A 12,313-nucleotide genomic window follows, 5' to 3' on the forward strand; every position below is an offset into this window, starting at 1 on the left:
AAATTGAGCTCATATGCATCCTGTTTCCATTGATCATCCTTGATGTTTCTACAACTTGGAGTCCATCTGTGGTAAATTAAATTGATTAGACATGATTTGGAAAGGCCCACACCTGTCTATATAAAGTCCCTCAGTTGCCAGTGCATGTCAGCGCAAAAACCAAGCCATGAGGTCGAAGGAATTGTCCGTAGAGCTCCGAGACAGGATTGTGTCGAGGCACAGATCTGGGGAAGGGTACCAAAAAAAAGTCTGCAGCATTGAAGGTCCCCAAGAACACAGTGGCCTCCATCATTCTTAAATGGAAGAAGTTTGGAACCACCAAGACTCTTCCTAGAGCTGGCCGCCCGGCCAAACTGAGCAGTCAGGGGACAGGGAGGGCCTTGGGCAGGGAGGTGACCAAGAACCCGATGGTCACTGAGATAGCTCTAGAGTTCCTCTGTGGAGATGGGAAAACCTTCCAGAAGGACAACCATCTCTGCAGCACTCCACCAATCAGGCATTTAAGGTAGAGTGGCTAGATGGAAGCCACTCCTCAGTAAAAGGCACATGACAGCCCACTTGGAGTTTGCCTAAAGGCACCTAAAGACTCTCAGACCATGAGGAACAATATTATCTGGTCTGATGAAACCAAGATTGAACTCTTTGGCCTGAATGCCAAGCGTCATGTCTGGAGGAAACCTGGGACCATCCCTACAGTGAAGCATGGTGGTGGCAGCATCGTGCTGTGGGTATGTTTTTCAGTGGCAGGAAGTTGGAGAGCAGCGAGGAGAGGCAAAGATGAACGGAGCAAAGTACAGATAGATCCTTGATGGAAACCTGCTCCAGAGCGCTCAGGACCTCAGACTGGGGCAAATGTTCACCTTCCAACAGGACAACGACCCTAAGCACACAGCCAAGACAATGCAGGAATGGTTTCAGGACAAGTCTCTGAATGTCCTTGATTGGCCCAGCAAGAGCCCGGACCTGAACCCGATCAAACATCTTTGAAGAGACCTGAAAATAGCTGTGCAGCAACATTCCCCATCCAACCTGACAGAGCTTGAGAGGGTCTTTAGATAAGAATGGGAGAAACTCCCCAAATGCAGGTGTGCCAAGCTTGTAGTGTCATACCCAAGAAGACTCAAGGCTGTAATCGCCGCCAAAGGTGCTTCAACAAAGTACAGAGGAAACGGTCAAAATAGTTATGTAAATGTGATATTTCCATTTTTTATGTAAAAATTTTTATATTTCCAATTTATATGTAAAAAATGTCTAAAAAAGCATTTGATTGTTTTGTCATTATGGGGTATTGTGTGTAGATTGATGAGGGGGGGGGGAACTATTTAATCAATTTTAGAACAAGGCTGTAACATAAATAAATGTGGAAAAAGTGAAGGGATCTGAATACTTTCTGAAGGCACTGTAGTCTCCCTAGACAAATGGGTTACCTCCCACATAGTGCTGTTTCCCTAGGTCTGGGATTTCCAAGACTAATATATAGACAACAATAGTTAAAGGGATGGTTAAATAAATGTTAATGTTCAGACAAAATTTCTGGCTTAAGTTAAACAATGTAATTTATTTTCCAGGCTTTGAGGCCCCCACCCCCACGGGTCTGATGTCGCCATCGAGAGGAAACAGGAGGATCACACAGACCTTACCAAGACCTCAAATGCAGGGCCGCCAGAGCTGAGTGCAGTCAGTGCATTGAGACCTCACGTCTTTGGGATAATTTTACAGATACAGTTGAAGTCGGAAGTTTACATACACCTTAGCCAAATACATTTAAAAACTCAGTTTTTCACAATTCCTGACCTTTAATCCTAGTAAAAAATCCCTCTCTTAGGTCAGTTAGGATCACCACTATATTTTAAGAGTGTGAAAAGTCAGAGTAATAGTAGAGAATGATTTATTTCAGCTTTTATTTCTTTCATCACATTCCCAGTGGGTCAGAAGTTTACATACACTCAATTAGTATTTGCTTTAAATTGTTCAACTTGGGTCAAACGTTTCAGGTAGCCTTCCACAAGCTTCCCACAATAAGTTGGGTGAATTTTAGCCCATTCCTCCTGACAGAGATGGTGTAACTGGGTCAGGTTTGTAGGCCTCCTTGCTCACACACGCTTTTTCAATTCTGCCCACACATTTTCTACAGGATTGAGGTCAGGGCTTTGTGATGGCCACTCCAATACCTTTAGTTTGTTGTCCTTAAGCCATTTTGCCACAACTTTGGAAGTATGTTTGGGGTTATTGTCCACTTGGAAGATCCATTTGCGACCAAGATTTGACTTCCTGACTGATTTCTTGAATGTTGCTTCAATATATCCACAATTTTCCTACCTCATGATGCCATCTATTTTGTGAAGTGTACTAGTCCCTCCTGCAGCAAAGCACCCCCACAACATGATGCTGCAACCCCCATGCTTCACGGTTGGGATGGTGTTCTTCGTCTTGCAAACCTCCCCCTTTTACCTCCAAATATAACGATGGTCATTATGGCCAAACAGTTCCATTTTTGTTTCATCAGAACAGAGGACATTTCTTCAAAAAGTTTGATCTTTGTGTCAATGTGCAGTTGCAAACCGTAGTCTGGCTTTTTTATAGCGGTTTTGGAGCAGTGGCTTCTTCCTTGCTGAGCGGCCTTTCAGGTTATGTCGATATAAGACTTGTTTTACTGTGGATATAGATACTTCTGTACCCGTTTCCTCCAGCATCTTCACAGGGTCCTTTGCTGTTGTTCTGGGATTGATTTGCACTCTTAGCGCCAAAGTACGTTCATCTCTAGGAGACAGAACGCGTCTCCTTCCTCAGCGGTATGACGGCTGCGTGGTCCCATGGTGTTTATACTTGTGTACTATTTTGTACAGATGAACGTGGTACCTTCAGGCGTTTGGAAATTGCTCCCAAGGATGAACCAGACTTGAGCGGTCTACAACATTTTTTCTGAGGTCATGGCTGATTTCCTTATAATTTCCCATGATGTCAAGCGAAGAGGCACTGAGTTTGAAGGTGGGCCTTGAAGTACATCCACAGGTACACCTTCAATTGACTCAAATGTAGCTTCTAAAGCCATGACATAATTTCCCAGAATTTTTACAAGCTGTTTAAAGGCACAGTCAACTTAGTGCATGTAAACTTCTGACCCACTGGAATTGTGATACAGTGAATTATAAGTTCAATAATCTGTCTGTAAACAATTGTTGGAAAAATTACGTGACATGCACAAAGTAGATGTCCTAACGGACTTCACAGAACTATAGTTTGTTAACAAGAAATTTGTGGAGTGGTTGAAAAATGAGTTTTAATGACTCCAACCTAAGTGTATGTAAACTTCAGACTTTAGCTGTAGCTACAAATGAGCCATGGACTGAGGAGACCTCTTTACGAGGAACAGACGTCTTAAAAATTGCACTTTTTACTATTTATTAGCCATATAATTTTATACCTGTGATTTGTCATTGCCATTTGAGGGGGTGAGTGCACAGTATGTGATATGCAATTTATTTTATAATACTACATTTGCTCTAGGCTGACTGTATATGCCTGACTTTGGATGAATACTGTAAGCCAACAGTAAATAGTTTTTATCAATAGTAAATATTACTGAGGGAGACAGACATTGCTGACTAAAGTAAACAAATATTCAATTCAGTGAGCGAGACCTTTTATCTTATGTATCTTTTCACAGCGTAGAACATTCTAAATTTTGCATAACCAACTGTGACTGAGAAATGACCATATACCATTACTTGAGGAACAGCATTTTCTTTAACAATTCTGTTGCCACTATTTTCTTCTCTCTGATTGTACAAGAAGTACGACCTGATTAACATTTCAAGCGTGAAAAAAATAAATTATTTTTTTTGGACATGACAGTCCTGCTTATGTAGAATTGTGATATTTATAAAACAACTTTTAGGGCTCAACATTTAAACACTGAAGAACCCAATGACATTCATCCACCCATTCAACCTGACATGTAGAGAAAATATTAGCAACATGTAGAATAACTTAGATCAAGGGAGACTAGAATTTAACAAGAGCATTGAAGTGAGAAAGCATCTGGCATACCATCGTAAAATCTGCAGAGCTAAAAACTCACAGCCAGGACAGGGAAACGCTTAGTATTTACATTTTATTTTTCAAGCGATTCATCTACATAGATTAAGATTTCATGGCCTCGCATGACAAGTACTGTACTTGACGAAAGGATTATTTTCATCCTTTTTACAGCTAAAGACTTTTGAATGACAAATATTTCTGTACACTCTGAGAAATATTTAGAAACTGACAAGAGGTCAGGAATACAGGCCTACTCTGGGGCCTCTAAGTCCTAGCTAACTTCACACCAAACCAACATTTTAAGCGGTCGTGAATGTGGGAAAAAACATTTTTAAAGAGCATCTTTTGACCATTTTCTGAACCCACAATACAGTAGAGATGATTTTTTATTTTACTAACAAAAAGGGGCTGTAAATAAGCATCTAGGCAGTGACAACTCAATGAACCTGACCCACGTTGAGTGGAAACAGGCTCCAGGATCTCTCCATGACCACTGAACACAAGAACAGGACATTCTGATGGCCATTCTCCCCCACCAGTCACACACAGGTGTTGGTGTTTGTTTAGGAAGTGGCATGGCACATTAAAAGCAACTTGTTTAAAGCTGTATAATATATTATAAAAGGGAAAATTCACATAAGGATAACAAAATCTCAATGCTTTTCTTGAATGATTGAAGACAATAGAATAACTACATGTGACGGGAGGAGTGTCAGATAAGCAGTTCTAGCCCCCCCAAAAATCTAGGGCTAAAACTCTAAGCACCGGTTCATCGAGTCACAAGTCCTAAAGAAGTCAATCATTAAAGGGTTCAGAGCAGGTGTTACAAAAGTGTCCAGTCCTCATTCCTGCCATGGAGGTGATAAAGACAAAAAGGTGTCAAGACCATAACTCAAGACACTCAATCAAATGAACATAGAAGAAACATCAGGAATTACTTATCTTTTTTACTGCATGATCAATGTAGAGTCTGTAGTTGGTCCCCAACTTTGCACTACCACCGATACTGAGAATTGTGTCAGTCCGTGGGATACATGATAAAGAGAGCTGATAAAGAGAAGGAAATACCCAAAACAATCCTCACAGTATCACTGAGAATGACTCGATCTACTACTCTTCGGGCTACAGCATTCCTCAAACTGTTAGCAACTAAAGCATTTGATTGGAGACAAGCTTTCCCTTCCGTTCATCTAACACATATGCATCAAATCAACAGTAGATGGAGTCAAGAAACCCCAAAAACATCCTTTCTGTAGTGTAGAGAGCAATATGAAATCAAACGAAGTGTCATTATTATTAGTAGTATTATAACACAGAAATCTTATCTAAAACATAAAATGAACATGGAGTTTCAGTTCATTTTGGGACAATATATGAGCATTTTTCACCATCTGCTCCATGGGAAATATTACCCCTCCATCTTGAGAAGAGGACACTGGTTGTTCTTCCTTGATATTAGGTTGGTATGTATGTTTCGTTACCATGAAGACTTCTTTCCCCATCCAGAAAATCACTCTGCAGAACAGTTGGCCACTCTCAGCTCAATGTCCCAGGAAAGCTAACCAAATAGCAGTGCCACCACAACCAAGTCCACTTGGAGATGTACCAATACATACTGTATGCCTATAACCCCTTTCAATCAGACTTTGGTTTTGCAGAAGATGATCTAAATATATATAATCCCCCAGCTGCTTACAGTTAAGCACACTGGTAAAAATGTTGGTTGGTGACAGCCTGCAAGCAACACCAACTGTCAAAACACTATACAGAACACATAAAACCAGAGAAACTAACCACCATCCATTGACACGTCACATCAATAATCGTAGCAAACTAGAATCAATTCTTCCATATACAATTTTTTCCATATCATTTGGAAAATGTACATTCACATTTGTCATTTAGCAGATGCTCTTATCCTGAGCAACTTACAGGAGCAATTAGGGTTAAGTGCCTTGCTCAATGGCACAGACAGATTTTTCACCTAGTCGGCTTGGGGATTTGAACCAGCGACCTTCCAGTGACTGGGCCAATGATCTTAAATCTCTAAGCTACCTGCTGCCCCAGGGCAGTTTCTCAAGGTTGACTAAAGGTTGTAAGATTAAACCCTGTTTATCCTAACTTTAAAATACAGGAGGAACACATTGACCCACAGAATATCTAAACAGCATTCAGTGGTTTCAAAGAAATTGGACAAAAAACAGTTGGTGTTTTTACTGAACTTCTGCTGGAGGTATAAAATAATCTTCTGCAATGGCGTCTCAAATCTAGTTCCCATAATTATTTTCTCTCCAGTTAATACACATCATAATATCATTTAAATAAACGTATAAGAGCAGACACACTCAACTTTTCCCTTGTGAAACACATAAAATAGAAAAACTTGAATTGACTAAGAACGGATAATAAGGTCTCCTTCAATAGCTACCTCATTCAACTCAAATTTACAAAATAGTCTTCATGGTTTTCGCTCTGACATTTACCATTGTTATAAGAATGTCAGTATGCTTATACATTTAAACATCTTAGAAATGTATGATTTTATGAAACTGTAGCTATGACATATACCTAATATAACTAATTGAATAAATAAAATAAGTGTTTGATTTATTCATATGGTTTTACTGCGTGGTGGCTGAAACCATTCTCCCAGTGCTGTGACGTCTTCTCTACCAACGTTCTGTGCCGTCTTCTCTACCCACGTTCTGTGCCTGTTCAACTGTATAGGCCAGCTGGGGGCAAATTCTCAATGAGACAGAGAGAGAAAGAAAGATGAGAGAACGTGAGAAGGAGGGAGCGAGCGAGATAGAAGACAGAGTTAAAGAGACAAAGATAGTTTGGGTGTATGAGACATTGCCATGGCCTGGGGCTGGTGGGGATGAGAGGGGGACTCTCTCTAGGTTTAGTCTGTGCCATTCTTGGGGGCATTTGGGTTGACTGGCTGCTGGCCATCCTTGCGTGGGGGCATTCTCTCGTTGACTTTGTCCAGGCTCTGTGCCTCTGCAAAGTCCTTGATCTTCCTTGTGGGAGAGAAGCCTTGAATGGCTGGAAGGAAGAAATGAAAGAGAGGGACAATTAGAAATCAAAGGAAACAATGCTTTGAATACTTAAACATTTAGTTAGTGAAAAATAGTTAGCCATTATACTGAACAAAAATATAAAAACGCAACAATTTCATTGATTTTATGAGCAAACCAGTCAATTTAAATAAATACATTAGGCCCTAATCTATGGATTTCACATGACTGGAATACAGATATTCATCTGTTGGTCACAGATACCTTTTAATTATAATTATTTTATTAATATATTAAAAAAAATAGGCCTCAGGAACTTGTCATGGTATTTTTGTGCATTCAAATTGCCATCGATAAAACGCAATTGTGCCCGTTGTCCATAGCTTACACCTGCCCATACCATAACCTCACCACATACACAGCACTCTGTTCACAACGTTGACATCAGCAAACCGTTCACACACTCGACGCCATACATGTGGTCTGGGGTTGTGAGGCCGGTTGGACATACTGCCAAATTCTCCAAACGTTTGAGGCGGCTTATGGTAGAGAAATTAGCATCCAGTTCTCTGGCAACAGCTCTGGTGGACATTCCTAGTTAGCATGCCAATTGCACGCGCCCTCAAAACTTGACATCTCTGGCATTGTGTTGTGTGAACTTTTATTGTTCCCAGCACAAGGTGAACCTATGTAATGATCACACTGTTTAATCAGCTTCTTGATATGCCACACCTGTCAGGTGGCTGGATTATCTTAGTAAAGGAGAAATGCTCACTAACAGGGATGTAAACTAATGTGTGCACAACATGAGAAATAAGCTTTTTGTGCGTATGGAACATTTTGGGGATCTTTTATTCAGCTCATGAAACATGGGACCAACACTTTACATGTTGCGTTTATATTTTTGTTCAGTGTACTTGAAGGATCTGCTATAAGAAATTGTAGGCAAAACCTGCAAAATGAAAACATTTACAGCTTTTTTGTGCAGATTCTCAGTTTTGCCTTGATTCGGTCAAATTGTATGCACTTAGTGAACTCCAGGTTATTTTGTTACCAAATGCAGGTAATAGCTGACAGACTGAAAACAGTGCAGACATACATTGAATACACAGAAACACGGCAAGTCGTATGGACAGAAAAACTGTACGAAAAACTGTACGGCAAAACCACTGAACAAGCTACAACACCTCACAGTGAATGTGGGACTTACTGTAACATTCCAAGTGCCAAGGAGAAACCACACAGAAAACATGGGCAAACCAGAGATATACAGTAAGTAACTATTCCACTTTTTTCCATAATGTTTCAAAGAATGTGAACATTTAGAATAACAGGAAAATAACACCCTAAAATGGTAGTTTTGGAGTTGATTTTATGATAATGTTATCTACAAAACTGCACTCAGAAATGGGCACTCTTGCACAACCAGAGATCTGCAGTTATAACAGCTGAAGTGCCACAAACACCTTAATACCTCTTAACATCAGTGAGAAATGAATCATTGCAAGGAAAGGCAAACAGTGGTACTTAATAGGTGAGTGGTACATAAAACATGCTCTGATAAACATATCAATATCATTGGACAGAAACGAAACTACTTCAAAATGTGCATGCGGTCAAGGAGAGTATGAGTGCTAAGATAGTAACATGTCAACAGGAGCAGACAGTGACAGAGTAGCAACAGCCAAGCAGCATAACAGGATTAGACTGAAAATATCCCTGGATAGCCAGGAGGAGGTATGTTCTATCTCCATTAGTGATGATGGGGGGGCTAGAAGTCTTCGCTGGCTTTGCTCAGGGAACAGCTGCCTGGACCAATGGAAAGGAAACCAGCAACCTCGGCTTTCACCCATGTGGCCTCTGCCTACAGTTTGTCTACAAATCACTGCTAGGCCTAATGTCTGACTCTCTGTATCTGTGACTCCAGTATATCTATCTGTGAAGACGGTTTAGGCTTTGCCTTTAAGTTATCATGGTCCAGATCTTGCAATGCCCCTAGGACTTAGGAATAATGTAACTGTCTGGTGCATGTTGAGGTTCAAGCTAAAGTCTCTCCTGCCAAATGAAGAGCCCACTGCTTGGGCATTTGAGTCCTATTATGTACACTACATTACCATGAGTATGTGGACACCTGCTCGTCGAACAAGTTCTTCCACACTTATCGACAAACTATTTCTGTATGGAAATTGCTTTTTGCATGGGGGCATTATGCTGAAACAGGAAAGAGGCTTCCCCAAACTGTTGCCACAAAGTTGGAAGCACAGAATCGTCTAGATAGTCATATGCTGTAGCTTTAATATTTCCCTTCACTGGAACTAAGAGGCCTAGCCCGAACCATGAAAAACAACCCCAGACCATTATTCCTCCTTCGCCAAACTTTACAGTTAGCACTATGCATTGGCACAGGATTCTTCCGTCGGACTGCCAGATGGTGAAGCGTGATTCATCACTCCAGAGAACGAGTTACCACTGCTCCAGAGTCCAATGGTGGCGAGCTTTACACCACTCCAGCCGAAGCTTGGCATTACGCATGGGGATCTTAAGCTTGTGTGCAGCTGCTCAGCTACGGAAACCCATTTCAGGAAGCTCTCAACGTACATTTATTGTGCTGATGTTGCTTCCAGAGGCAGGTTTGAACTCTGTAGTGAGTGTAGCAACAGAAGACAGGTGATTTGTACATGCTATGCGCTTCAGCACTCTGTGGTCTCGTTCTGTGAGCATGTGTCGCCTACCACTTCACGGCTGAGCCGTTGTTGCGCCTAGACTTTTCCACTTCACAATAACAGCACATACAGTTGACCGGGCAGCTCTAGCAGGGCAGAAATTTTACAAACTGACTTGTTGGAAAGGTGGCATCCAATGACGTTGCAAGTCACTGAGCTCTTCAGTACGTGCCATTCTACTGCCAATGTTTGTCTTTGGAGATTACATGGCTGTGTCCGTGATTTTATACACCCGTCAGCAACGGGTGTGGCTGAAATAGCCGAATCCACTAGTTTGAAGGGGTGTCCAACATACTTTGTCTTGCCTATGTATGCATGCATGTATGTATGTGAACCCTTTGGAATTACCTGGATTTCTGCATAAATTGGTCATCAAATTTGATCTGATCTTCATCTAAGTCACAACAATAGACAAACATAGTGTCCTTAAACTAAGAACACTGAAATTATTGTATTTTTCTTGTCGTCTATATTGAATACATCATTTAAACATTCAGTGTAGGTTGGAAAAAGTATGTGAACCCCTCGGCTAATGACTTCTCCGAAAGCTAATTGGATTCAAGAGTCCAATCAATGAGACAAGATTGGAGATGTTACAAAATTTGAGTTTGCTATTCACAAGAAGCATTGCCTGACGTGAACCATGCCTCGAACAAAAGAGATCTCAGAAGACCTAAGATTAAGAATTGTTGACTTGCATAAAGCTGGAAAGGGTTACGAAAAAGTCTCTCTAAAAGCCTTGATGTTCATCAGTCCACGGTAAGACAAATTGTCTATAAATTGAGAAAGTTGAGCATTGTTGCTACTTTCCCTAGGAGTGGCCACAGAAGAAGCCACTGCTGTCCCAAAAAACATTGCTGCAAGTCTGAAGTTTGCAAAGTGCACCTGGATGTTCCAGTATTCTGTGGACAGATTAAATTACAGTTGAGTTGTTTGGAAAGAACACACAACACTATGTGTGGAGAAAAAAAAGGCACAGAACACCAACATCAAAACTTCATCCCAACTGTAAAGTAAATTGGAGGGAGCATCATGGCCAGCTTGCTATCATCGACGGAAAAATGAATTCCCAAGTTTATCAAGACATTTTGCAGGAGAATGTAAGGGTATCTGTCCACCAATTGAAGCTCAACAGAGGTGATGCAACAGGACAACGACCCAAAACACAGAAGTAAATCAACAGAATAGCTTCAACAGAAGAAAATAAGCCTTCGAGTGGCCCAGTCATAGTCCTGACCTCAACCCAATTGAGATGCTGTGGCATGACCTCAAGAGAGCAGTTCACACCAGACATCCCATATATTGAACAAACAGTTTTGTAAAGAGGAATGGTCCAAAATTCCTTCTGACTGTTGTGCAGGTCTGATCCACAACTACAGAAAATGTTGAGGTTATTGCTGCCAAAGGAGGGTCAACCAGTTATTAAATCCAATGGTTCACATACTTTCCCCACCCTGCACTGTGAATGTTTACACGGTGTGTTCAATAAAGACATGAAAAACTAATAACAAACAATTATAAGTTAAGCAAAATGTGTTTGTCTATTGTTGTGACCTAGATGAAGATCAGATCAAATTTTATGAACAATTTATCCAGCAATTCAGGTATTTCCAAAGGGTTCACATACTTTTTCTTGCCACTAAAATATAAAAATATACATACATACACTTAGGTTGGAGTCATTAAAACTCATTTTTAAACCACTCCACACATTTCTTGTTAACAAACTATAGTTTTGGCAAGTCGGTTCGGAAATCTACTTCATGCATGAGAAGTAATTTTTCCAACAACTGTTTACAGACAGATTACATTTATACTTCACTGTATCACAATTCCAGTGGGTCAGAAGTTTACATACACTAAGTTGACTGTGCCTTTAAACAGCTTGGAAAATTGGCTATAGAAGCTTCTGATAGGCTAATTGACATAATTTGAGTCAATTGGAGGTGTACCTGTGGATGTACTTCAAGGCCTACCTTCAAACTCAGTGCCTCTTTGCTTGACATCATGGGAAAATCAAAAGAAATCAGCCAAGACCTCAGATTTTTATTTTTTGGAGACCTCCACAAGTCTGGTTCATCCTTGGGAGCAATTTCCAAACACCTGAAGGTACCACGTTCATCTGTACAAACAATAGTACGCAAGTATAAACACCATGGGACCACGTAGCCGTCATACCGTTCAGGAAGGAGACGCGTTCTGTCTCCTAGAGATGAACGTATTTTGGTGCGAAGAGTGCAAATCAATTCCAGAACAACAGCAAAGGACCTTGTGAAGATGCTGGAGGAAACAGGTACAAAAGTATCTATATCCACAGTAAAACGAGTTCTATATTGATATAACCTGAAAGGCCGCTCAGCAAGGAAGAAGCCACTGCTCCAAAACCGCCATAAAAAAGCCGGACTACGGTTTGCAACTGCACATGGGGACAAAAATCGTACTTTTTGGAGAAAAGTCCTCTGGTCTGATGAAACAAAAATAGAACTGTTTGGCCATAATGACCATCGTTATGTTTGGAGGAAAAAGGGGGAG

General features: G+C 40.8%; 2 protein-coding genes across 6 annotated transcripts in view; one reads left to right on the forward strand and one right to left on the reverse strand.

Moving 5' to 3' along the window:
• Positions 1–3,854, forward strand: part of LOC139545151 (zinc metalloproteinase-disintegrin-like berythractivase) — a 29,234-nt gene extending 25,380 nt beyond the window's left edge. Inside the window, exon 22 of the mRNA XM_071352594.1 lies at positions 1,569–3,854. Coding sequence (XP_071208695.1) covers positions 1,569–1,598 — 30 coding nt within the window. The 3' untranslated portion in view covers positions 1,599–3,854. The remainder of the gene's footprint in view (positions 1–1,568) is intronic.
• A 241-nt stretch (positions 3,855–4,095) lies between these two features.
• Positions 4,096–12,313, reverse strand: part of LOC139545152 (serine/threonine-protein phosphatase 2B catalytic subunit gamma isoform-like) — a 45,185-nt gene continuing 36,967 nt past the window's right edge. For 4 of the 5 annotated variants that reach the window (XM_071352600.1, XM_071352596.1, XM_071352599.1 and 1 more), the window contains one exon: positions 4,096–7,086. In XM_071352600.1, the coding sequence (XP_071208701.1) occupies positions 6,944–7,086 (143 nt within the window). In that variant the 3' untranslated portion in view covers positions 4,096–6,943. The remainder of the gene's footprint in view (positions 7,087–12,313) is intronic. The other variant, XM_071352597.1, reaches the window with a different exon arrangement.

The sequence above is a fragment of the Salvelinus alpinus genome, chromosome 19 (assembly GCF_045679555.1).
Source record: "Salvelinus alpinus chromosome 19, SLU_Salpinus.1, whole genome shotgun sequence".
NCBI lineage: Eukaryota > Metazoa > Chordata > Actinopteri > Salmoniformes > Salmonidae > Salvelinus > Salvelinus alpinus.